The sequence below is a fragment of the Paramormyrops kingsleyae genome, chromosome 7 (assembly GCF_048594095.1).
Source record: "Paramormyrops kingsleyae isolate MSU_618 chromosome 7, PKINGS_0.4, whole genome shotgun sequence".
Taxonomy (NCBI): Eukaryota; Metazoa; Chordata; class Actinopteri; order Osteoglossiformes; family Mormyridae; genus Paramormyrops; species Paramormyrops kingsleyae.
The window spans coordinates 34226327-34254270 of NC_132803.1; the positions used below are offsets into that span (position 1 = coordinate 34226327).

The following is a 27944-nucleotide window of genomic DNA, read 5'->3' on the forward strand; positions in this document are numbered from 1 at the left end:
GCCCGGGGTTTCCACACGCGAGACCGCTGGAGTGTGAGAGCTCGACGGCGTCATGGCGGAGGCCGGCAGTAACAGGACTCGCAGTTGAACTGTCTACAGTCGGCATTCTTTTAATAAAACGAGCACTGTGTCCCCAGAAAAAAACAGAAGGCGAAACGAAAAGTCAAGATAATTTTATTAATTTGAAAGGAGAACCCAAGGAAGCCTTCCCAGCAGCCAAGTCGGATTGTTTGGCGCAGCTCAGCACGGGAGCTAGCTAGCTAGCTAGCTAGCTGCTAGCAAAGAAAAAATTGTTAGCAAGCTAGCTAGCTACAAAAAAGGACCTCAGAAGTCAGACGGAGACGGGAGCCAGACTGGAACCTCACTTGAGCCAGGTATCAGTAAAAGAAGGACGCTGCCGATTAGTTTGTTTTATTTTCCAAAGTCCAGTCATTGGGGTCGGGTTTAACGGATCAGGTGCGTCCTCGGTGATTTTTGGATTTTAGAAGCGGGCGGTCGCCGCCGTACGCTGTGGCTGCTAGCCCGCCGCCTGTTTTGATCCCGCGCTAAGCTAAGCTAGCCTGCCGCTCACGGAGAGTGCGGGAACTGAGGTGCGCGTGGATGTGTCTGAGGTCACGGGAAGAATAAGGTCCTAAGAGGCTGGCGAGACCATTATTCGTAGTCGCCACTTTCGCGTTAAAAATAGATCGCCGGCCGGTTTGATGGTGTTGGTGTAGCCGGCGAGCTAACTATCCGACTGGGTCATCTAACCGCACGTTTCCAGACGGGAAACCGAGAGAGATTGGGAACGTTGGGCTCGCTGTGTTGTAGCTAGCTAGCTAGCTAGCTAGCGTATTCCGTGTTGGGAGCTAATGGGACAGTGTGGCCGGCTAAATCAAAATTGTTAACCAGATTAAAGTGAGTTATATCTCATCTCTCTACTCGTACGGCTGCGGGCACTACACTAAATGTACGCAGTGAAAAATGAACCTTTTGTTATGTTAATCGGTGGTGATTTGGGAAAGACTTGCTGTAGCCCCGCGGTCGTGCGCCCTGCTCGCTGCGCAGCTCGGATGAAAAGGATGGAGCGGGTTGCCCGAGTGCCCCGCGGAGGCGCTCCCGCTGGGTATAGCTGTCCAGGAAAGCTCGGCCGGAACTCGTGCACGACGCGCAGGCCCTGCACCGGGCCTTTGCGGTCCATAATGGGTCGCGGCGCTCCAGGTAGCGACGGTAACTGGCACGTATTTCAGGATGTGAGTTAGATTGAGTTTGTATGAAATTAATTCCGAAAACCATCCACGCAAAATGGAGTTTTGGCTCAAAGCGTTGGCGATATCCGAGTATGTGTAAGATATTTGGCCTTGTTGACAAAACACCTCGCCGAACTGAAAGTTCCCGGGAATCTCATCCGGAAAACAAATATGCGGAGAAGTGTAAATTCAGTACGCATCTGTCAGCCCGGCGCACAGGACTGAAGGCGAGCTCCCACTGCCACCGTGGATGGGAACATTCAAGGGGAAATGCTATTAATCTACTACGGGTTTTAAACATTCCTTTAATGACACGCACATTTTTTTAAGGATCGAGAGAGTTAACGCTAATTAAATTATCTAACTGCACACTTCGTTTGGGCAATGACGGATTGGTGCCTTTGGGGAAAATGAATAATTCAACATGTGCTATAAATTTACAGCAATCTAACAACGGAGACATAATCACGATAGTCGTCTATAAGTGTATCTTAGGCCGGCAAAGTCAATTTTTTATTTTTTTTTTTGTGGTTGAGATTCTTTTCTCTGTGTATGTGTATGTATATACACAAGAATCCTACAAGATTATCTGCCGTCTTACATGCGATTTGCTGTTTTATCCTCAGTATTACCTGGATGAGGCAGATTTCTTCAAATGAAGACAGCACAGCTCTGACAAGACGGTTTTCACAATTATGTGCATGTCATTGTTTTAATGAAAAAGGAAGTGTTATTCATCCACATGAAACGCCTTTCTAGTTGCTTGTAATTGCATTCCACCACTTAGGGTTTATTAATTATTATAATAGTGTCAGAAAGGGATGTAGAAATGGTGATTCTTCGGGGAAAGTAGAAAAGGGGTGATGTGATTTGGCAGAAGTGTAGATTTTGTCAATATATAGAACATGATTTAGGTAGAAAAGAAGCTGAATAATTTTAATTTGTTAAACTTAAGTGTGTATGTGTGTGGGGTTAAAAGCTGGGTCCAGGTCCCACTGCCATTTCTTCCACATGATCTTAAAACATCTGCTTAGAGCTCGTTGTTCATCAATATTGCACTCCAGGAATCTGGTTGATGCAATGAAAATGTTAACCCGTTTTGTTCGTTTTATTGCTCTCCTGCCATTTCCAAAACATCCTCTAACTTAGTGACTGAAAATTGAGCTGGTCCTTCCAAATTGTGCAAAAAATTCTTCAAGCACACATATATTACATGTTTTAATATTATGCAATGTACAAATAATACCTTAAATGCTACAGTTGGGTAAACTGGTATGTCTCAGCTGTCTATTGCTGGGTTCTCCAATTCTGGTCCTGGAGGGCCAGAATCCAACACGTTAGCAGATTTGCCTGCTCAAATGCACCTTAATCAGTTACCGATTAATGAATTGGCAGGTTTGGCAGGTATGTCTGGGTAGGGAAATCTGCAAGGTGTCTTACATACTGAGCCTCCAGGACTGGAATTGGGGAACTGTAGTCTGTTGTGTGTGTGTGTATGTGCGTGCATGCATGCATGCATAAGTGCCTGCCCTGCTACTGTGTGTGCATCCTGCGAAGGTCTGCCATTCCATCCAAAATGTACCCCAGCCTTGTGCCCTGTTCACCTGGGGGGCGTCATGCACCCCTGTGACCCTGTCGTTGTTAGCATAGATGGATGTCACACCCCCCGTATAGGTTGTATAGGTTTTTTGCACTACACCATAAAGATATTATTTCAGCCCCTTTTTATTTGACAGTTTGTGAGATTAGTATTATATTTCGCTGCTTATTTTCCTGTCTCGGACAATAAACCCCATGTTAAATTGTTTCTAGCACTGCTCTGCATTAAAGATATGCTTGGAGTCACTCTTTGGTACCACACGTTAAAATGCCCTGGTTTTGATATTTGAGCAGTTTTGCCCTGGACATTAGTCTTTTGGGGAATGTTAGTTTCTTTGCATGGTATATATGTAGCAGTACCATTTTTTTATTGGAAGGGACCAAAACGCTTCCATCCTGGAAAATATTTTAATGTAATCTCATGAAGTTGTAAACTTTAACTCTTTTCTGTTCAGATAAATTACATTTAGCAATTTATATTTATTTTACCATTGTCAATGCTTGCTTATCTGACTGGTCCTTGAGAATCTGGTTAACTGTTTTGTTGTGTAGTGGGTATTATGCATTCATGGTTGGCACAGGGTGCTGAGCTGTCAGTGAATGGATTGGTTCAAATTTCTTCCCTTCTTTTGAATAGCCACTTTTGTAATTAACTGCTTCTGTCAGTGCTCTGGAATTGAACAGATATACTTTGACAACTGTAGGACAGTAAATTTTGGGTAACTTTGAGTCAACACCCCTATTTTAAGGACATTTTTGTTGGAGTCACCAGGGTGATTTGACTGAATTTTCAAAAAATCTTTCAATGAACTGTTTCACGTAAAACAGGATATTGTCATTGCATTAAATGCTAAATCAGTTGCTATTGTGCAGTCACAACCTACGTGAATTAGGCATTGCCAGTTCATTTGTTTTTGCTGAAAGATGTGACACATAGATTTGAATGCATGACGTTTGATAGGGCATATGAAGATAGTCCAGCTCAGATGAGAATTTTAAATAGGACATTAAGCTTAAAATTATGTAGCATTATGCCATGCCTTATGCATGTACACTTTTTATTTATTTAAAAAAAAAATAAAATAAGAAAATCCAAATATCATATTAAGCTCCTCTGATAATTTTCTTTGGATCCAAAAGAACTTTCTATTATGTTCTCTGATGAGAGTGCATGAGTTTTTACTGTGGAATTCCAGTGAGGAATTTGTTTTAATCCATTTGTTAGAGGTCTGAAGAGTTTGTGATATAATTTAGTACCATTAACTGACACATCCCTGGGTATCTCCTGCCAATCTGTGTGCCACTTGTTAAATCAGTTTTCTCATACCTAATATCCAAGTGTCTCAGTAGCTTTTTTGGATTTTAATGTTCTGTCTGTTATGCTATGTAAAGCTAATAAATAATGTAGATAATGAGGAAATACACATTGAGAATTGCATAAAACTGCTGGCTACTGGCTGTAGTCCACATAACATTTAGTCAATAGAGAACAAAACCTGTCTTGCTTGAAATTTACTTCCTATCTTAATAATAGGAATGGCATAAAGTGTTGGTGTGTTTCCTGTTTGAAATTTGCTGACCTACAGGCATTCACAGTAGGTGGTTAACTAGTGGCCGTTAGAGTCCTATATTACTTTAGTTATATGTTTGTTACTTTTCTCAAGACATTTTCCAGACCCTCCGTTGCAACAGATAGGTTTGACTTTGCTATATATCCACTCTGAAAGAGATTACTTTCTAAGTTAACCTCTGTTAACACTTTCCACTTGATGCTGGAACTAGTTCTTTAAGTTGGGAGTTGTCAACCCCCCCTCTTTGGCCAGTATTCCACCAGGCTGTGGAACACTGGGGTTTGAGTTGCCACCTGCCCCCTCTACAGTAAAAGATTTATTCAAATGACTGACAAAGTTCTAAAATATCAGAATAAAAATTAACTCAAAAATCTATTCTACTGTGCAACCCCACCCCCCTGCTTGGTGGGCCATGGACATCATAAGGATGGTAACCCCTACTTTAAGTCATGCTTTTATGTACTGAGTTGCCATTCTTGAGTAGCATGGTTACAGGCAGAACTGGGAGAGCCTCTTTGCCTGAACTTTTCTTGTTTCTCACGACAAACGATTCGAAGTACATGTTTGCCTTTAATATGTGTTTAATGCGTTCTCTGATCTCATGTTACAACTTTAATGTTTTTGTGTGCAGGCACTGCCAGGTGGTTGTAGTGCCTAATTCCAGAAACATGACACAGTAATGTTCATTTGATTAGCAAACGAGGCAATATCTGCAGATGCAGTGTATAAACTCATTTTTAAAGATCCAGGTTTCATGTGTTATGATAAAGGAAGTTGCATTTTTTTAAAAAAGCTTTTGGTTAAAACAAAAGCCAGCTAAACCTTCTACATTTTTGGGCTATCATTTTGTTGCTGGAAGAACAGAATATTTCCCAATGTTTGCACTGGTTTACATCTTTACACCCAAGTTTTAGAAGGAAGCTAGAAATGTGCATCAATGAAATCAAATCTTGTTGCACGATTCTTTAATGAAAACGTGTTAATATGCTAGGGGTTGCAGGGGTCCCACCTGCTCTGAATTACAACACAAAGCATTTCTCAGTTACTATGCTGAACATGCAGAATGTGAAGCTAATGTGCCTGTTGAACCACAAACTCCAAAGGTTTATTTGGTGCTGCCCTAGGCATAGTAACCGGGATTTATTTTCCTCATATTATAGCTTTCTAAACTTCACTCCCAGTGAATTACTAGTTAGTTGGACATTTCAAGTTTGGTCGGAGTATCTGAGAAATCCTGAAAGAGAACTGACACGCCTATGAGACACATCCTGCTGTTTTTGCAACACTCTCGTAACAGCTGTAGACTGGATTGAGCCATGACTGTTTTTTTAAATGGTTATATCAGGTGTGGCTGATCGTTGCAGGTGTGTTGGTAGTCCAGTAGAGGCTAAAAACATCAATAAAGGGAGACACTTCACTAAATGTAATGACACGCAGGGATGCTCATATTTTAGCATTTTGACCTGCCTGCTAAAGGTTAAGGAACCTTGTAGTTTGGTTTAGCACTTAGCATCCAGCATCCGAAATTTCTTGGCATTTTTGCCTCCGTTAATCTCAGAATACCCCTAAAAACTGTGATTGAGGAGCTAAAATTGCCTCCATGATTTCGGAAAAAGAAAAATTATTTTTACCAGTTTACCCCTTAATCCTACATTGAGCCATCATTGTATTTTTATTTCATTTCCATCTGTAACACGCTCATCCAATCAGTGCTGTTGTTCACATTACGTATTATGCATAACTTTTTGTAACTAATCACATATTACTATATAATGCTGTTACAGTATCTGGCAGAAGCCAATTTCATTTCTTAAGAAAGATGTTTATCTAATTGCAGTCGATCTCTGCTGGGGGGTGTGACTTTGGATAGTTTGCTTATCCATGGATTTGACAGCTACCTGTCGTCAACTTTTCCAGTCACCTCGACTCGAATGTCGAATGTTGACGTTATTTCGATATATTTTCAAAATGAGATTCAGGATGACAATGCCTTTTATATTGATATGCCTTTTATTGTCCGTTAAAACCAATAATATTCCTTCCTGGGTTGTAAACAACATGAGAGCTTCGGTCGTGACATTGCACAGATTCCCAGAATTCACAGCCAAAATCAAACCGGATATATTTCATGAAGGCGAAGAATAAACGGTACTTGTTTCATTTAGTTTTAAAACATTGTCAAATGGCTCACAGGTTAAATCTTGTAATTTGCAGTATTTGTTTTATTTTGTTAAACGCACCAGTTTGCATTTACAGTTGTGAAACACTGCCTTTCATTTTCCCAAATATTTTGAATAGACCTTCAACGACCATAAACTAGTTCATTTGAAAGATTGCGATGAAGTTTTTACTTTGTACAATGCATTAGTTTATACATAAAGGCTACTAAGCTACATAAGGCCCAAATAGAACTGTCTGCTGCTTTCTCTCACATACAGATGGTATTCTACACACATGCAGATGACTGCACACCTCTCTTTGGAACAGCAATAGTTTGCTTTTTATTTACTCATGTTGGCATAAGGTGGTAATTGTATGCATTTTAATCTGGCCTCATTTCACATTTAAAAACAAACGTTATGCATTAATTACTATTTTTAAAAAGTGCCCCCAAAATGTCCTATATGCCTCCATTTTTTAAGACAGTGGTGACAAAGGATGCCTCTCAAAAAAAATACTGTTAGCATCCATGCAGAAAATATTTATTAAATATATCCTCCTGAGACCCAAGGAGAAAAGTGTCCTTCAATTGTAGATTATTTGTCTTTGGAGGAAATAAGACATCTTACAGTTTAGATTTTTTCAAATTAATTTTTATTTTTAATTTCACAGCATGTCCTCTTTAGTGTACAACAGGAATAAATACGTTTCCTTACATCAGTGAAAAGAGAGATGCAAAAACAAAATGGACTACAAAATGGACTACAATGGATATAAATGAATGGGTGGGGTCTCAGGAGGATATTGTACTTTAGCCATATATTGATGTTTGGTGCTCCATAATAGAATGAATAGTTAAATAGCTTGGATAGACATTTTGATTGACTTGTTTGACACTTTGTTTTCCTGTAGGGCCCCTACTCTCAATGGTGTAATTTATACTGTTGCTGGTTGCAGTGACAGATACAGCAGAGAAATTAAGCAAATTGAAATAAAATGAGTCAACATACTTCCTTTTGGTCGATTGCAGACTCGGATGTGCAAACATAAGCGCTCTGTAGTGTTTAATTGGCATAAATGTCTTTTCTCTGAATCTCAACTGTTGTTGATTTTGATTTCTCTGCTGGTTGACAAGATTAATCAACAGTTTGGTGATGTGCAATCCTTAATTACTGACCGGAGTTCATTTTTAAGCATCTGTTGTCGGTTATGACATTTCACTGAAAATGTGTTTACAAAACAATACGTCTGAATCTTTTTTCCAGTTTAGTTTAAAAATGTCAGTCTTCTCAGTCTTAAGATGCAGTTGTCCGAATGTGTTGAATTCAGCAAGATGGTTTGTGTTTTGCAGGTGAACTACACTGAATAAAAGGGCATTTGTGCACAGCATCACGAGCACGTAACCTGACTGGATCAATCATACTGAGACCTAGTTTCAAAGACTGAGATGGATGGACACAGTGAAGACGAAAGTGTGAGCAACAGCAGTGCACAATCAAGGTAATTTTAAAAATACCTTTGAACTGTTGACCATGCTTGGGGAGTTAAACGTTTCTAAATTTAATCTGTGGTAGAAATGTTAGTTATTAGTGCTGGTATGGTTTAGTTTAATTTGATGGTTTTCTGAACAAAGAACGTCTAACATCAATGTCAGTCTTTGATTTTGAATAGTTGAATCTAATTGAAACCATTCCACTGTCAAAAGCAATTGAGGTTGTTCCTTATACCGCTTTATATGAACAGATTTGGTTAAATTGTGCTCTTTTACTGCATTGTCTTTACAAAGTGACTGTTCAAAATCTATTGTGTGGTTTTATTGTTTTGCGTGGATATTATTCTTTTGCATGTGAGACACATTTTTCAGTTCTTTGGTTTGAGAATATATACATGTTACTACAAGGTGAAGACTGAATTACAGAAGTCTTGTTTTTCACCCTTGCAAGCACTATATTCATACATAAGTTCTGTCACAGCTAATATTGTAAAACATGGTAACTGTTTCTAGCAATGGTAAGAGAAGCAAGAATGTCTACAGCGGTGTAGCTGATAGTTAGCACCACTGACTTCAGATAACTATAAGCCCTGGGTCTCTGGAGAGCTCGCTGACCGCATAGCACTGTTCCCAGTGCCTTGGAGAGCTGGACATGAAAGCTGTCCTGAAGAGCCTATGGTAGCTTTTAGATAAGTCTTCTATCAAAGCGATTAAAGGATATAATTCTTAATCTTAAATTTGCCAGTTGTGATTAGACTTGTTGGTTGTATTTAAACAATGGCAAGTTTTTAGATGCTAATCCCCTATATTGAGCTTTTTTGTATGGCCAGGATGTTTTGTAATAATTTTTCATCTGATAGCCCGCCAAATATGGCAATTAAAATATTACCTTTGTTTACATTTTTGATTGTAATTAAATCATACAAAAGCTTGTGAGCAGTAGTTTTTGTGTGTTGATATTATAAAATGTATTTTCAAGTAGAATATGCTCTGATAGGCACTATAAGACAGGAAGTGTGTACTAGTTGAGCCTCATTAATTAAAGCAGTAGGTCATGTTAGCTCAGTGCCATTGCTGTTAACGGTACAGCACCTAACAGAGACAAACACTGGTACGCTCAATACTGTCCTTTAAACAAACCTGACTGGTTACTGCTGCATCTGACAAAACAATACTACTGCACAAGCAGTGTCTGACACATTGTGAATGGCCATCAAGTTTTAAACGTAGTGTCTTCCAGTTGCTTATCCTGGACAGGGTGACGGACTGCCCTGCAGCTTGTCTCAGGCAGCATAGAGCTTAAGGCAGGGGATATCTTAGATGGGATGCCAGTTCTTTACAGGACAGCACACACACTGTAGGCAATTTAATAACACCGTCTAGCCTCCCCGCATGTCTGCCTACTGTTGGAGGAAGCTGGCATAACCTGGGGGGCACATGAGGTTGACAGTGGGGGACAATTTCCTAAAATGTGTAGCATGAAGAGTTATAATTAAGTAATAATGCATCTATGATGTCTCTGGTAGTATTCAGTTACAAAATATTTGTTCAGCTTCGACAGTAGCAGATATGAGCCAAACACGGTGCTATGTCTGCTAATGTGTCATCTTAAGCCAAAGAGTTATTGAAGATTTCCCTTCAGAGGAAAATATTTTATTAAAAATGGGTTTGCTGCTTCATAAAACGAAGTATTTAAATTGGTATATGTGATGTGGTGTTTTTTTTTTTTGCATGAAATGCGTATTCTTGGGGAAAACAGATTGACTGAAACATTTATGGGGGATTTATGCCCACAGTAATTCTGATGATGAGTCTGGATCTGGATCGGGGTCTGGGTCAGACTCAAGCTCCAGTAGCAGCAGCAGCAACAGCAGCAGCCAATCAGGGAGCAGCGACTCAGGAAGTGGTTCTGACTCTGGCAGCCAATCAGATTCAGACTCTGAGAAGTCGAAAGAGAAGAACCAGCAGGAAAACAAATCTGTCAAGATCGATGGGGCAGAGGTGAGGAATGATACAATGCCACCTTAACTAACTTAAGTAAGAAGTATTTTTAAAAGCAGTTCAATCTCTATGCAATTAAATCTTAACCAATACCATATTGAGCTAACTCATCTCAAAGTCATAACAATGTTCAATTTCATGTTTTTTGTTTCCAGAAAGATGGTGAATTAATTCTTAAGTGTGCTGTTAGGATTAACTTGTTTGCAAATCCAACCATAATCACAAATCACCCATGTTTGGGTCGTTGTCCTTTCCTCCACCCTGCTGTAGTTCTGGAAGTCAAACCCAAGTATTTTGGCTGTGCAGCAATCAGCCATGCTCAGGAAACAGCTCCAGCAACAGCAAGCACAGCAGCAAAGCTCATCGAACAGTGACTCTGATGAGGTACTGGGGGACCAGCCTATGCCAAACATTTAACAATTATTATCCTTGTAGCTATTTACGAAGTGGTTTACACCAGCAAAACTATTATTCAAAGATGTCATATGTTGCTGATACACCTGGATGTGATTCTGGTATTAACAAATGCTTAATAGCTTCTAAGTACCATAATTACTCAGGGCTGAATTATTACATCAGCAATAACATGAGCCTGTTAATTTCTTTTGGAGTGGTGTTTGTGACTTATTGAATATTTCTGTACAACACATGATAATAGGTGTTACAATGGCTAGGTTTTTCAAATGGATTTTAATCTAGAAAATTGAAACTGTCAATTTCCTGTCTGGTTACATTTTTTTTTATTCTTATGCTTCAAGGATTCATCTAGCAGCGATGACTCTGACTCATCAAGTCAGACTAAAAGGAAACGAAAGCATAAAGAGTGAGTTTATTCTGTGAACTAGTAGTGCGTAAGACGACACCAGTTTTACATCATCTTCAGTGCTGTGGGTTGCCCTGGTGTATTTTACGGTCACAGCACTTTATCCTAAAAGCATTCTGTAGCCCTTTGTGAGCTATTACTTCTAACACTTGTCATCAGTGTTGAAAGCTTCTCTGTTTTCTCTTTTCAGATCGGGGTCTGGATCTGATTCTGGATCTGGGTCGGATTCTGGAAGTGATTCTGACTCTGACTCTTCAGAGGATGCGGAGAACACAGACGAGACGGTTTCAGACTATGAGCCAAGTCACAAAGTCAAAAGCAGGAAGCCTCCTAACCGGTACATTTCTCATTAGCATTTAGATATTGAATCTACATAAAGTCAATCGTAAATTTGCTGAGTAGAAGTTCTTTGGAGAAGTAGCCAAACTATGTTATGAAAAATCAAATGCAATTTGGCACTCTAAAAATACTCACTTGTGGGAAGACTAACATCTGCAATGTTTCTTTTTCACCATATGGAATTCTAATGTGTAGTTGTGGGCTTTGGACAAACTTGTGTAATTATAAGATCAGCAGTGTTTCTGTGGTTACACTTCTCTAGTTGTGTTCAGAGAAATAAGCAATTATCACTGTTTTGAGTGTTCATTTCTGTATGGATTAAACAAGGACCATTCTGTTGCCTGACAAGATGGAGACAGAATAAGCCAGTAGCAGAACAATACGGACAGTCGAACAATTAACCTTTTATTCCTGGAATTTTAAAGAGTCTGCCAGTGGCTGGGTGTCTCAGGCGCTTTCAAACCACTCAGCTACCGTGTTGTGTGTGCCTTCTCCTTCAGGGCTAATGCCAGAAATGGCAAAAAAGGTAAAGTACAGAGGAAAAAGCAGTCGGATTCGTCTTCAGACGAGGATGAGTATGACAAAAAGTCATCAGGACCCCGTCGTCAGGCAACGGTTAACGTGAGTTACAAGGAGGACGAGGAAATGAAGACTGACTCTGATGACCTGGTGGAGGTCTATGGGGAAGATGTTCCACAGCCTGAAGAAGATGAGTTTGAAACTCTAGAGAAAGTGATGGACATGAGAATAGGCAGGAAAGGAGGTAGGACTTTGGGTGGAATCCGCATATCTAAAAGAATTCCATTTTTTCAGGAGCATGACAAAAGGTTTTTCTCAGAAACCACTTCACAAAATAAATGTAAAACATTCTGGAACACCCTTAGCACCACAAATGGAAACCTGTTTTTGTACGGCTGTCAGGGAACTGTTTAATGCTTAAAATGGACTTGCGTGGATTGTTGTCAGCAAGGCAAATGTCAGTGTGAACAAGATACAAACTAAGCTTGCATTTTATTCTCCATTAATGGTGTTATTTTGCTAGTTTTTATAATTAGCTAAATATTCTATACAAATGACTATTATTAGTACAAATGTAAATCTTGGTTAAATTACTTCATAAAACATCTTTTCATTGGCCAGTTCGATGTGTGACACTGTCAGTAGACAGGATACTGGGTGTATTCCATGTATAGTAAAAAGTTACGATCGTTAGAAAGTGGACACGTAGTTTTCATTGGATAGCAACAATATCTGTTTGCTTTGTCACCGCTACCAAATCGTTTGATGTCTTTTATACTTTATTACACAATGGAACATTAGAACGGCGTGTTAGAGCCTTTGTGGGTAGACTTGCCCATAACACTGGTATGTCTTCAAAAGCAACTGGGGGCACCACGACAGTGTATGCTGTGGAGATGGATGGGGATCCCAATGCCAACTTCATGCCCAACAAAGAAGCGGGCGACCAGCAGTACCTGATCAAGTGGAAAGGGTGGTCTCACATACACAATACCTGGGAAACAGAGGAGACCCTCAAGCAGCAGAACGTCAGGGGAATGAAGAAGCTGGACAACTTTAAAAAGAAGGAGCAGGAGAGGAAGAAATGGTGAGTGTAGCTTCTCCTTCTGGGGTTTATCTGATTCATATTGTATGAATGTGAAGGCCAGCATATGTACCCCTGTGTACCAACCTGCTGCATTGATGTAGGCTTTAATGCACAGGTGCTATGTTGGTGTGAAAATAATACAGGCCATGGTAACCTTCATGTTTGTCATAATTGGATTATCATTCTACATTCGGTGTATCAAAATGTTGAATTCATCAGTACGCTGACAGATATGCATTATGCTTTGGTTACACTGTGGCTTCATATTTCCAGGGGTGAACAAGTCTGTTCAGTTTCTGCCCTGACTGTTTGTTTTCACTTAACATGTGCACCTTGTGTTCTGGTGGGTTTTTATCAGGTACTGTGGTCTTTTCTCACAGTGCGAAAACGTTTGGTTTAGGTGAATCAGTTTCTTAGTTGTGTCTGTGTATGTGAGACAGGGAGCATCTGTGAACTAAGCTGGTCTGGCATCTTGTCGGTTTGGTAAATGGCAAAGTATCTGGCCAGTTTGCTCTGAAGTTAAAGCATTTCGATTTAACACTCATCATTGAACTGCAAATTTCTTGATGGTTGTTGATTGCCTTGACTGTTGTGTACAGTTGACTCCCTTTTCGGTATTTTGTGTAATACACTAAGTATGCTTTAGGGGGTATTGTATGTAATGGGCTCTAGGTAGAACTTTTATTACTGCATGTGGTTAATGAGCTGCCACACTTCTAGAAGGTTTTGATACGGCCATTCATTGTTTTTGTAAATCAGCCTGTATACACACACAATGACGACCCATGTAGCCAAGTGATATTTGCAGTTTGATACAGTGCAGGTCCACAGGGCGTATGAGTTGTATTCATGAGGTACAGTGCATGTGACAGGGAGACAGAGTGACATCCACAGCTTAAGACAGAAATTGTGTGAATTATGTCTACCATGGACTTCTGATTAGATGAAGTGCAGATATCTGATGGTTGAAGTTTACAGGTAGCTCAGTGCTTTCTCAGTTGTTAAATCGTCAAATTTCATGCATTTCATCTGCATGTCCCTGTCTTACAGGTCAGTTTGAGTCATATCTGACCTGCTTATTTTTCAGGTTAAAAACTTCATCGCCTGAAGATGTTGAGTACTACAACTGCCAAAAGGAACTAATGGACGATCTACACTCTCAGTATCAAATTGTGGAAAGGATAATAGGTTTGTATTTTAACTTGGTGATAGTGGTTTTTTTTATAAAAGCTATATATATATTATATATATATATATATATATATAATTTTTTTATTTAGTTATCAAATTGTCCGTCTTGTTTGATGTGTGTTTACGTCTTGGTTGGCCAGCTCACTCAAATCAGAAGTCTGCAGCGGGGTATCCCGACTACCTGTGCAAGTGGCAGGGTCTCTCCTATTCCGAGTGCAGCTGGGAAGATGGGGCACTCATATCCAGAAAGTTCCAGAAGTGCATTGACGACTACATGAGCCGGAACCAGTCCAAGACTATTCCGTTCAAGGACTGCAAGGTAGCTGGCTGTACTTACAAGAATTCTGCTTTTATTTGTCGTCTTTTGTGGCTTTAGTATCCAAAGCAAATTTTGTTATCCATTCATGAAACTATGTAAGTCTTACTAGAACAATTGTTTAAGCACTTTGCTGGTGTAACACCTGAGCCCTTAATGCCATGTCTGACTCCAAGTTGGAAGTCAGTGTCAGAAGTAACTTCTTCACATGTAGGCTGGCAGATGATATTCTTGTATCGTGCCATTCAGTTTGCTCATAGCCTCACTTTTTCCCTGTAGGTTTTAAAGGTGAGACCCAGGTTTCAGCCCATGAAGAAGCAACCAGCTTATATTGGTGGGGATGGACTGGAACTTCGGGACTACCAGCTGGACAGCTTGAATTGGATGGCTCACTCTTGGTGCAAGTATGTATTCTGGTTTTAACATGACCTGGATTAGAACTTCTCACGCTTTGTCAATCATTAAATCGATCTTGCATCTCCCACACCGGCACTCACTCACTCTGTTCTGTGCTTCCCTTTAAATCAGGGGAAACAGCTGCATCCTTGCAGATGAGATGGGCCTTGGAAAAACCATCCAGACCATCTGCTTCCTGAACTACATGTTCAATGACCACCAACTTTACGGGCCATTCCTGCTGGTGGTGCCTCTCTCCACTCTCACCTCCTGGCAGCGGGAGATCCAGTTGTGGGCCCCCCAGATGAACGTGGTGGTCTATCTGGGCGATATTAGCAGCAGGAGCATGGTATGTATCTCCTGAGACTGTTTTGGAACTTTCTTGTCTTCCATGTGTGTTGCTAACACATCTGACAGGCTATTTAGGCAATGGATCTGCTTACAGTTGAAATTGTGCCCTTCCTGTTCTTGGAATGCTGCTTATATCAGACGTCAAGAGGCCTTATTCTTAAGCAGTGACGTGATGTTTGCTGTAACACGTACTGCAGTGCTCTCTTCGCACCAGTCTCATGCAGAGTCAGCTCTTATCCCAGTGTGTGCGTTTCTGGTTTTAAACCGAGTCCAACTGGATCGTCCACAGATCCGGACACACGAGTGGATGCACCCACAGAGCAAGCGGCTGAAACTCAACATCTTGTTGACAACGTATGAGATTTTGCTCAAAGATAAGGTACGAGTGGTATGCAGCTTTTGATTGTTATGCAGTGTCTCCCCATACTGGATTAATAGGAGGATGTGCTGTCCATTTTATTTACTGATTCTTCCAGAAGAGATATGCTTATGAACATATAAAGTTCGTTTCTGTGCTTTGTCTATGAATGTTAAAACATGAGAGTTTGTGTGTGTGTGTGTGTGTGTGTGTGTGTGTGTGTGTGTGTGAGATATGAAAAGTAAAATTTTCAGTTCTGCACAAAATTAAAGGTTCAGACAAATCGTAATGGTGCTAGTGCTGGAGTTAAGGCCGGTTCATACTTTGCATGGGCCTGTAGATGTACTTCATCTGTGGTCGAACGCTTACAAGTGCCAAGGTTTCCTGCGTGTAAATGTGCGGTCATGATTCTTCAGCAATATATTTCTTTCTTTATTTTGCATTACATATTGGAACAAACTATATGTAGAGATGCATGATATATTGGTAAATATGCTAATATTGCCCCCCGATATTTAAACTTTAACAATATTCAAAATAAGCAGCTCTAAAGCTACTACTGAAATAATGCTGATGATTGCATTGAGTGATCGGCTATTTTCCATAGTGCCAGACCAGGGTTATAGGGCTTTTCCACCACCCCAGGTACCGTACTTTGCGTGCAGTACTTTCAGTACTTTCCCTTTTCCTCTGACTTCCGATCGAGTTCCAGTAACTAAAGTACGAAACCAACTGGGGTACTTTTGGGTGGGACTTGGTGACACTTTCCTTGTCGATTGGTTATGCAAATAGCCTCTAAGCACAATACAATCGAAGTCTTGGGGGGGGGAAGTTACAAACTCAGTAAACGATTAATGATTTAAAAAAATGGATGCATGGACAAATGAAGAGACCAAGGCTTTAATTGCGATCTGGTCAGAAGAATAGATACAAGATCTGAATGTATTAGGGCCGCACTTGTATTGGAAAATTTCCAAATATCGCAATATGATTTCTCACACACCCGTTTAGGAGTGAGTTAAACGACACGAATTAAAATGATTGTCTCAGAGAATGCATGCAGTGCTCGTGCAAAAGCAGTGGAAGTGAACTTTGAACTTATTTTTAAACACACACTGCATAATCTTGAAAAGAAATAATCATTAAAATTGCGCAGTTTGCCAGGTGTTTGTTCCCTATGACAGTAAGAACATTTTAGCGAAACTTAAACCTCCTTGCACTATGTCTGTACAGAATTGGAGGTAAGAAAAAGCCTGGTCTTAATCTAGTTCACAAGTGATATGAGAACTGCATGTGCGTAACGTGTGATGTTGGTATTAATAATTGCACATCGTCCAACCCTACAATATACTACAGCCATTTTTCGAATTCAGTACAAAATGCCCCGCCTCGTGTCGTCATTCAGCACCCATGCCAGTTGTACCTGGTGCATTGGAAAATTGCCCTTAGGGCACCACTTAAAAAAGTCCAAAGGTACCAGTCTGTGATGTTTATAATTTATTATTAAATCTGACCCATAGATGGAGCTTTCGTTTTCCGCAGAATTAGAACATCATTCTGCTAATCTGCACCAGCATGCTCAGCAAGTTTCACCACTTTTTTCTGAATAAGCAGAAAATATGTGACTGTTTTCCTTATTGTGCTACACTGTAAGTGCCAAATTCAAACCTTTAAAAGGACAGGTTGCTTTTTGTAAGATATGTATAGTACTTTTTTAGCGTAAGTGCTTAGGAACCAAGTATTTTTTACTTTAGTGTTTTACTGGATGATGGGGCCTGAACTTTTACTTCAGTGTGAAAGTTGGGTACTTTTTCCCGCTACTGATTAAAACGTGCACATTGTGGGGGCTTGACCACAGCAGTTCCATGTCAGTTATGCGTGTGGATGCACAGACGCACAGTCTGCATGCAGAGAAGTATGTCCCGGCCTTTAGTCTGGGTCCAAGTGGTTGTCAGTTCATATCCTGTGGCTGACCGTGCCCTCTGACTTCAGGCTCCACTCTTAGGTGCACACACACACACACACACACACACACACGCGGGTCACATAGAAGGGTAAGGTGACACATGGGAAACTTAAGAATTTCTATTCATACACAGATAGTATGTAAAGTATCACCATCATTAGCAGGTACATAAAAAGAGCACATTGTGTTTTGCTGGATGAATTAAAATTAGCACACGACTAACCCGAAAAACCAGGTGTCGTGTTCGCACTATTCAGATGGGCCATTAAAGCAGTTTTGTGAGGAGCAGCACGCCCTCTGGGCCCTGGAGCACATCTCCTACTTATGGGCACGTGATTCGTGTTTGCACTGAGACTTAAGCCATGCTGCTGCTACTGTTGCCACCCATGCCAGTTTAGTAATAATCACCCTTCTAACATGCTGGCTGTAGGTATATTGATGCTTATTGAAATTGGATGGCTGCAAGGAGCGTGATTGTTACTGTTTGGCTGATGGGGTGTCCCAATTCTCGCAGTCGTTTCTGGGTAACGTGAGCTGGGCTTTCATCGGGGTGGATGAAGCTCACCGGCTGAAGAACGACGACTCGCTGTTGTACAAGACCATGATAGAATTCAAGTCCAACCACAGGCTTCTGATCACTGGGACCCCACTGCAAAACTCGCTCAAAGAGCTCTGGTCGCTGCTTCACTTCATCATGCCGGAAAAGTAGGTCACACCTCCCCACGTGTCCGTCTGCCGGCTTATTGTCACGCCATCGTGGGTATTCTGTGGTTTTCTTTTGAAAGAAGCTTGAATGCCACACCAATCAGTGCATGCCAGTTTCAAGTGAACAGGGCCTTTCTTCCATAACGTCCAGAATTTTTTGTTGGCAATAATATAATAATCCACCAAAAAAACGACCTGGAACTGCTTGGTGATTCTTGGTTCATGTCATTCCTTAGGTTCCATTCTTGGGAGCTGTTTGAAGAAGAGCACGGGAAAGGCAGAGACTCTGGCTACACCAGTCTCCACAAGGAGCTGGAGCCCTTCCTGCTGCGCAGGGTCAAAAAGGATGTGGAAAAGTCCCTCCCAGCGAAAGTAGAACAAATCCTGAGAGTGGAGATGAGTGCCATCCAAAAGCAGTACTACAAGTAAGTACCATCCCATGTTTGTTTTGGGTGCCTCGCCTATACTGTGCGGTGTGGTTCTGTCATAAACCACATATGTGCCTCTGAGGAAACCCAGCACAGAGGCAAGAATGGTTAATATGGTGGAGGATTATGTATTTTATTTACATGGCCCATCATGTGCTTGGAACAGGTGGATATTAACCCGGAATTACAAGGCCCTCAGTAAGGGTATAAAAGGGAGCACCTCTGGTTTCCTGAACATCATGATGGAGCTGAAGAAATGCTGTAACCACTGCTACCTCATCAAACCCCCAGAGGACAACGAGTTTTATAACAAACAAGAGGCCTTGCAGGTGTGGAAGCGAACAAGATGCACTTTTCATTGCCCGATTTAAGTCGATGTTTTACTTACATAAACCTGTGGCATAACACTTTGAAGATTGAGTCCAAAATGCCTGCTAGGGTACACGTCGTTCAGAAGTATTTCCTGGGTTCAGTATGAAGCATAGAATTCTTGCAAGCAAATAAGTTTTTAAGATGGACAGTGAAATGCAGTTGAGTGAACATTGATGTGAATCCTCCTCATGTCTCCCATCAGCATTTGATTCGTAGCAGTGGGAAGCTGATCCTGCTGGACAAGCTGCTGGTTCGTCTGAAGGAGCGAGGTCATCGCGTGCTCATCTTCTCCCAAATGGTCCGGATGCTGGACATCCTAGCTGAGTACTTGAAGTGCCGACAGTTCCTCTTTCAGGTATAGCTGTGCTGTATATTTTTTTTGTATCCTCTGTTGTTGCACTTCCATTTTTTTATTTAATGATGTTCCCTCCTTTTCAGAGGTTAGATGGCTCTATTAAAGGAGAGATGAGAAAGCAAGCTTTGGACCACTTCAATGCTGAGAACTCTGAAGTAAGTCTGTTAGGCCATGTCCTGCAATTGCATTGTCTCTTTGTCATAAATTGATCCTTCCTCTGCTTGAGCTGCCCAGCTGTATTTGATGTGATTGGGGTTTAATGTGCCACGTTTGTTTCCACTTTTGATCGCTGTTCTGTCTCAAATTTAGGATTTCTGCTTCTTGCTGTCAACGAGAGCTGGAGGCCTTGGTATCAATTTGGCATCAGCTGACACCGTGGTCATCTTTGATTCGGACTGGAATCCTCAGAATGACCTGCAGGCTCAAGCCAGAGCTCATCGGATTGGACAGAAGAAACAGGTACCCTTCAGTGGTTGGTCCTTCTGAAACCTGTATGTTAGTTTTTTTTTGTTTTTCTTTGGGTGATGAGGGACCAGTGCAATCTGCCTCCTAAGATACCACTTCTGTTCTTGTGAAGGTGAATATCTACCGGTTGGTGACAAAGGGGTCTGTTGAGGAGGAGATTATTGAGAGGGCCAAGAAGAAGATGGTGCTTGATCACTTAGTGATCCAAAGAATGGACACTACAGGAAAGACTGTTCTCCACACCGGCTCTGCTCCCTCTAGGTGAATACTCGCTTAGTCACACTCTGGTTGTATTTTAGTGAAACTTTCAGGTTGGGAAGATTCACAATGCACTCCCGCAATGACTGATATAGTGAATGTTTTCATGTTTGATTGTGCCTGCAGCTCCACTCCATTCAACAAGGAGGAGCTGTCTGCCATTCTAAAGTTTGGTGCTGAGGAGCTTTTCAAAGAGCAAGAAGGAGAAGAGCAGGAGCCTCAGGTCAGGGGAAACTGTTGATGCTGCTGATGTATTTTCCAAAAATCAGTCTTAGTGGTTTTTGGTTTGCTAAGCCGGTGTGTTTAAAATGTCTGATTTGCCCTTTTAGGAGATGGACATTGATGAGATCCTCAAGAGGGCTGAGACGAGGGAGAACGATCCAGGCCCTTCGACCGTGGGGGAGGAACTGCTTTCACAGTTCAAGGTCAATTACCGCGAGGTTCTTTATTAAGTGCAAGGAATTTACTTAAATTCAAAAAAAGTTAATTTACTTAGTCAGCTGAGTACTGATAAAGGTACTGATCTTCTGTTTGCTTGTATTCTAGGTTGCAAACTTCTCCACAATGGAAGATGAGCAGATAGACATGGAGGGCGATGGCAATTCCAAGGACTGGGACGATATCATCCCAGAGGATCAGAGGAGACGACTCGAGGAGGAGGAGAGGCAGAAGGAGCTGGAGGAGATTTACCTCCTGCCTCGGATGAGGAATTGTGCCAAACAGGTTAGCTTTAACCACAGTGCAGATCTGCAACCCTGTTCACCAGCCTTCCATCTTCGTCTGTAGCAGTTAGGCATGTTTCGTTGGGTTTTGTACATGTCCATCGTTCATTGTTGTGTAAAGATGAGTGTTACTGCTCCTGTTTTCTCAGATAAGCTTTAATGGGAACGAAGGCAGGCGCAGCCGTAACCGAAGGTATTCTGGGTCAGACAGCGACTCTGGAACGGACCGAAAACGACCCAAGAAACGAGGGAGACCTCGAACCATCCCGCGGGAAAACATAAAAGGGTTCAGTGATGCTGAAATACGGAGGTAAGTAATTCACTGGGGAGCTGGACAACTGTGCAATATGTTTATATCTCAGTGTGACACGTTTCTATCTTTAAATTGTTTTCCTTCAGTCGCTGCATTTTTCTGTTTTTAATTTAATGTTTTTTTTTGGGCAGATTTATCAAGAGCTACAAAAAGTTTGGTGGACCACTTGAACGGTAATTACCACATATGGATTGAGGATCATACAAGGCTGTAGGTTTAGTTTCAGCATTGCTAGGGCCCAAGTCACCCCCGAATCCCGCTGCCCCCTAAACACACACAGTACTCCTACAATATTGATAGACATTTTTCTTATCGTCCATACAAAAATCATCACCCTTGTGTTCATACTTCACTATTTCTCTGCCTATTTTTAATCTTGGACTACCTACTCCCTTTATTTTCTGTAAGGCTTGATGCAATTGCTCGCGATGCAGAGCTAGTGGACAAGTCTGAACACGACCTGAAGAGGTTAGCGGAAACTGTACACAATGGATGTATAAAGACCTTGAGGGAGAACCCCTCTGGTCCAGAGAGGAACTCAGGTAATCTACTGCAAGACGAAACTGCATATTTCTATGCCATCTTACATCATCTGAGCTTATGAGCATGACACTAAGGATGGCATGATCCCCCATTCCCTTCCCAATTTGGCCACTAGGGGGCAGACGAGGAAAAGTGAAAGGGCCGACATTTCGGATCTCGGGTGTCCAGGTGAACGCCAAGCTGGTCATCTCACACGAAGAGGAGCTGGCGCCGCTTCACAAGTCCATTCCTGCTGACCCTGAGGAGAGGAAGAGGTGTGGCCCCCCCGCCCTGCTTAAAATCCCATAATGGCTGCTATTCACCTTCAAGTTAGCTTAAATGCTTAGTACATTTAAGGGTGTAGTGACTGGGACTTCATCCAGTGCCCATTTTATTACAAGTGATCAAAGCATTATGGAGCCTGTTCCTTTAAATGCACCTGCTGCGTTCTGCCCAGGTACACCATTCCGTGCCATTCGAAGGCAGCTCACTTTGACATCGAATGGGGGAAGGAAGACGACTCCAACTTGCTCATTGGCATCTATGAGTACGGTTACGGCAGCTGGGAGATGATCAAGATGGACCCGGACCTCAACCTCACCCACAAGGTGAGAGCCGCCCCGCGCCCACTTCCCCCGGCGGCACCCTGGGCCCGTCGCTCATTTCTCTCTCTCTGTTCCCCATTCAGCTGCTCCCAGATGACCCAGATAAGAAGCCGCAGGCGAAGCAGCTGCAGACACGAGCCGACTACCTCATCAAGCTGCTGAGCAAAGATCTAGCCAAGAAGGAGGCCCAGCGGCAAACAGGCGCGGTAGGACCCCGCCCCCGTCGCACAGATGCAGCTCACCAAGCGACTGTGGCTCTATATGCCAGCCTTTGAGTCCTAGTTACAAAACCTCACCATTATTCACAGCCTGAAACTTATGCTCAGGGACAGCTGTGCGTTTTGGGTTCTTCCTGACTATGAACCAAAGCAGCTTAACACATCACAAGGTAGATGGGGTCTTCTGCCTGTCTGCTGTGGGAAATGGAACTACTTTAACGATGCTGTCTGACTAACACTCACAACGAGGAAAGTGAAGGACTGGGACCAATGCTGGGGTGGAGATTACAAAAGTATTGCATGCTGCTAGTTGCAACAAGTACCCGCTTTTTCCTGCAGGCCAGTTCCCGTAAGAGGAAGCCTAATAATAAGAAGAACAAAGCAAAGCCAGCGAAGGTGGAGGAGGTGGTCAAGAGCGATTCCTCGCCGCCGCCCTCAGAAAACAGCTCAGAGGAGGAGGATGACAAGGATGAGGAGAAGGTACTTGTGGGCAGGACGTCGGCACGATATGGCTCATTTGGAGCTTTGGGTTGTGTGTGGTGTAGATACTTCCCATGATGGTTTTGAGGCCATGTCTGGGAGAGCTTGTCGTAACCATGCATGTTTGCTTGCAGGAGATCATCCCGGTTAAGACCTCCAGCCGAAGAGCCAAGGTTGAAAGGCCGGCCAAGGAGCCGGAAGAGCCAGAGGAGGAAGTGCCCATGAAGAAGGAGCCCGAGGAGAAGAAGGAAGTCAAAGAGAAGGAAATTAAGAAAGAATGCAAGAAGGATAAGAAAGAGGATGCCCGTGATTTGAAAGACAAGAAGGAACCAAAGGATAAGAAAGAAACTAAACCGGTTGAACCGACTCATAAAAAGGAAGAGGTCAAAGAGGAAAAGGTGAGTGGCTTCTTGACGGGCCGAGACCTCGAGAGTGATGGTGGAATTCAACATCAAAACCTTCCATCTGACCATCCAAGATTATTGTGTATGTCTGTATAAACGGTATTCATGTTAATGGATCACCTCAGGTTAACGAGGCGAAAGGCGATACCCGGGAGAAGCTGAAGAAGCCAGCCGACACTCCGGTCCACATCACAGCGGGCGGGGAGAATGTACCCATCTCCGAGGAATCCGAGGAGCTTGACCAGAAGACCTTCAGTGTGGTGAGTCACTGTTTTCATGTCAGTTTGTGAACCCAGACACACCAAGCTGTAAGAGTGACGATGATGGGCTGGGAGGTATTCAGCCTTGGAGATTTGATCATGCATCAGTGCATTATCATCTGCCGTGATATTTTTTTAAGGAGTGTATGTCCGTCCTGAAGGTGTTGTGTAAAATACTATTAATCATGCGGAATTGCATAATCCAGTGTCCTACACTAAGCTGCAGTTGAAGGCAGACGTGCAGCACTGCCCTACAGTGTCAAAGTTGGGCAATCCTACAGCATCCCTACTTGGCTCCCCCTCCCCAAATCTTTCCAAATAACAAACAAATTTATTTTTATATAGCGCATTATCACAACATTACATCGTCTCAAAGCGCTTTACAGCATCCCCACCCAACGCCCCCAGTGAGTAAGCCATAGGCGACAGTGGCAAGGAAAAACTCCCAAGAAGGAAGAAGTCTTGGGAGGGACCAGAGTCAAAGAGGGAGCCCATCCTCCAGGGGCCGGCAGGGAGAGTCAAATCAGAGAGCTGGCTAAGTGCTGAGTCATACTGTCCAAATCATAAAATTTGAGACACAACCGGGGAGCAGGGGGGTTCATATGGTTAATCAGAGTTTGGGCTATTGGTTTGACTTCCCCAAAGTTAAATGTTTCAAAATAAAAGTTCTGTGGCTGTTCAGTCTAACGAGCATACCCCCCTGTTCTGCATGCCGCCTCCCAGTGTAAGGAACGCATGCGGCCAGTGAAGGCAGCCCTCAAGCAGCTAGACCGGCCAGAGAAGGGCCTGTCGGAGCGGGAACAACTGGAGCACACGCGCCAGTGCCTGATCAAGATCGGTGACCACATCACTGAGTGTCTCAAGGAGTACTCCAACCCTGAGCACATCAAGCAGTGGAGAAAGTGAGCAGCCACACCCAGGGCCCTCAGCCACAAGTGACACTCCGCGCCTTTACATAAACCCATGCCAGTATATAATTTTGAAAGCCAACACAGACTTTCACTGTTGGTCGCTTTGATTTTCTTCCAGAAATCTGTGGATCTTCGTTTCAAAGTTCACAGAGTTTGACGCAAGGAAACTTCATAAGCTGTATAAACATGCAATTAAGAAACGGCAAGAGAACGCGCAGGTATGTGAGACGCAATTCCCCTCATTTAATTTGGCAGTTTTAGGCATGAAAATCTGTTTAAATGGATACATTGACCTGCAAATGATGAATGCAAATTGTCGATGGCCACTTTTTAACCAAGATATGGCTGTTTCCCCAGGCAGCGGATCAGAACACTAGTACTGTAAATACTCAAAGCTTTAAAAACGCAGGTAAGTCCTTTGGTGTGCATGTGACAATACTGCCATCATAGTTGTGTGTGTGTGTGTGTGTGTGTGGTCTAAATAACTATTTCCATGGCAACAGACATCGAGAGACTGAAGGACAGCTCGCAACAAGATGACAGCAGCAGGGATAGCTACAGCTCCGATAGGCACCACTCGTCACGTTACCCTGAACATGGCAAAGACAGGCTCGCGGTGGACGCCTACAGGAAAAATGCTGATTCCAGGAAGAGGCCCTACTCATCCTTCAGTAATGGCAAAGAACACCGGGACAGGGATCACTACAGATCAGACAGGCAAGACAGCAGGTAGGCAGCTTCCATGGCAACATGGCTGTTTTGCCATAGCAACAAATGTCTCATTTTAAGTACGAGTGCCATCCATACTGGACAATGGAGTAGCTTAAACTGGCAGATTTCAACAATTTAAAAATTGAATATTAACTAAAATACAATACGTCATGTAAAATCCGATAGAATACATCACATGGTTGTCACAAAACGCTTTGTTTTGTGCCCCTCAGATACTACAGTGACAGTAAACACAGGAAAATGGATGATCACCGGTCCAGTCGAGACCACAGAATAGACAGCAGCATGAAGGACCGGTCCCATTCAGATCACCGCTCCAGCTCTGACCACCGATCGCACTCAGACCACCGCTCGGGCTCCGAGTATGGCCACCACAAATCTTCCCGTGACTACCGGTACCACTCGGACTGGCAGGTGGACCACAGGGCATCCGGCAGTGGGCCCCGGTCTCCCCGGGACCAACGTTCGCCGTACGACCCCCGGTCGCCTTTTGAGTACTCGTCGGATCACAAGAGCACCCCGGAGCAGACCTGGTGCAGCCGCAAGACATAACAGCGGCTAACATATGCCGGCAAACTCGTTAGCCATAGACACAAAAGAACACAGTAAATGCCTTATGGAACTAGTGAAAGCTGTGCAGCGCACTGTGTAACTCTAGGGGGCGCCATCTGTCTGGCCTCTCAAGATTGCAAGACGTAATATCCCACTAATGTTGGCCGGGGGGTTGGTGTCGGGTCGGGTCCGGGGGGGGGGACATATTTTTATACTTAAGAGTAATGCTACGTCAAATGTGTCGTGGCATTTAGGCATTTTTTATTTTTATAAAACGGACGTCTTTTTTTACATGGACACAACCGGCGTGCTGCCTGTGTCCCACCACCCACAACACTGGATCGTGGTATCGGTTTTTATTTCTCACGGAAAGTGGCTGTTGAATCTATTTAAGAGGTTTAATGAGAGTATAATAGACGCGTAAGCTCACCAGTAATCGTGCTCAGTCGCATGGAGTTTTAAGGGGTTTCCAGAAGCCACCCGAAGGACGTCGGCTCACCTTCCAAAGTACCTCGTTTACAGTGTGTATTGTGACCACCTGCATATATATATTTTTTTGTGCATCATGCTTGAACTATTTAATTTGTTTCAGCTGTAAAATAACCTGGATTTTGTGATCAATTTTAAAAAATGTCCCTTTTTCACAAAATGTACTACTGTAAATTATTGTAAAATAGTAAATTTGAATGGGCTTTTTCCTCAGGCTTTGTTTTTTTTTTGGACTCTACCTTTCCCCATCAACTCAGGCTTTTTTTGTCAGTTGTATAAATGTATCACTTTTTCTTAACCGCTAATAAAATTGCTCTTCAGAATGTAACACTCGGGGAGGGGAAACCTATTCCATCCTTATTCTCTGTAGCTATTTTTTAAGCTACCCTGTTTATTTTATTTACCTTATCAGTTGTGAATGTTTTCAAAAGGTGAGTTTGAAACCCTTTAATTACATCATGTCATGTAAAAATAGGAGGGTCTTTTAGAGAGAGAGGATCCTATTAGACCTGAAATAAACTAGAACTTTTCTTAAGGAAAGTCCTTTTCTTATTCCATTTTTTTTCTTTCAAATGTAGGCAATAATATCAAATGTTCTATGCAGCCAAATGTATTTCTGGTGGAAAATTCTAGGCAAATCAAGATACTGTTATAGTGCACACTTGTATATAGATTTCCTCTATATTTCAAATCAAATTTACACCGAAAATGCATGGATTTTTCTAAGAATTGTTTTATATAGTTGTTTATAAAGTCATTAAACTCAATCACTGTACTCACGTTTAATCTTGAGTTGTATACGTAATCTTGTTTTGTGTAAGTCACAGTTTTTTTTTTTTTCTTTTTCGCAACTGTTAGGGTGTGGAAAAATCTGATGGAGACAGGTTTTTAAGACTAACTCTTCCCACCCTGCTTCCTCAAATGGCTCCCAGATCTAAACCACTGTAATAAATCTCAGGGAACAAGTGTGCAGTGAGGCTGTTTGTTGGGTTTCTGAGGACAATGGTGCATACCCATCATGCACTCCTTTTGCAGCCAAGACCAGCCATTATAGGCAAGGCCAGTCACAGACCCACAAGGCCAGTTGTGTGTGTGTTTTTTTTTGTCACTATGGCAGCCCACACTAAAGTCACTCTATAAAATGTTACATTTGTATCTGTGCAGACATCTCTTGCTTTCGCCATGGATGTGATTTGACACTGCAGCAGCCTTGGCGGAATGGTTCGTTGCTTCTGGCCAGCCGAGTAATTCATGATGGAGTTTAGGAAAAAAAAAATCCCTGGCCAAATGAGTTTTATGAATACCTAATATATTGAATAGTGTTCTACAGCACTTAACATTCAGCACCGTACGGTAGTTGGTAAATCAAGCCTCCTGCTGTTGTATTGCTCATAATATATTGTATCACCACTACGTTTGGTATGTTTGTGGCACCTGTTGTTCCATATTTGTGAACTGTTATAACTGTCAATTCAGTGTTACTCAAATTCCACCTGCACCTTGTACAATTTCTAACTTGTAGTTGCTAAACTACCCCAATATTTTAGAGTGATGATGTAAGTAACACTTAGAGAATGAGAATTGTACTTTTTACTCTGGGATAAAAAAAATCTCAATCTTGTAATGTGGACTAATTGCAAATACAGCCTACTCACCAGTGTACTGCTAGTGTCTTTTATGACGCAACATGTAATAATATAGTTTCTTTTCCACACTTGGGGGGGATAAAATGACTGGAGAGTGTATAGAGCACCC

At 42.3% G+C, this 27944-nt stretch overlaps 1 protein-coding gene across 2 annotated transcripts; it reads left to right on the top strand.

Annotated features, from left to right (window-relative positions):
• On the top strand, window positions 1-27851 carry chd1 (chromodomain helicase DNA binding protein 1). 2 transcript variants are annotated; one of them, XM_072714805.1, is made up of 37 exons: window positions 1-374; window positions 7911-8059; window positions 9848-10052; window positions 10323-10436; window positions 10811-10875; window positions 11066-11212; window positions 11715-11977; window positions 12595-12820; window positions 13908-14008; window positions 14152-14330; window positions 14607-14731; window positions 14856-15072; window positions 15364-15453; window positions 17913-18103; window positions 18340-18528; window positions 18698-18860; window positions 19106-19258; window positions 19342-19413; window positions 19568-19717; window positions 19836-19984; window positions 20108-20204; window positions 20311-20406; window positions 20528-20704; window positions 20853-21013; window positions 21148-21189; window positions 21425-21558; window positions 21675-21813; window positions 21996-22146; window positions 22227-22349; window positions 22701-22841; window positions 22976-23239; window positions 23371-23505; window positions 24229-24407; window positions 24535-24634; window positions 24774-24825; window positions 24920-25145; window positions 25361-27851. In XM_072714805.1, exons 2-37 carry the CDS (start codon window positions 8007-8009, stop codon window positions 25698-25700), a joined length of 5409 nt encoding a protein of 1802 aa, XP_072570906.1. In that variant the 5' UTR covers window positions 1-374; window positions 7911-8006; the 3' UTR covers window positions 25701-27851. The 2 variants fall into 2 exon arrangements, with proteins under 2 accessions (XP_072570906.1, XP_072570907.1); XM_072714806.1 differs by lacking the exon at window positions 1-374 and adding an exon at window positions 3977-6547.
• Window positions 27852-27944: the final 93 nt, after the last annotated feature.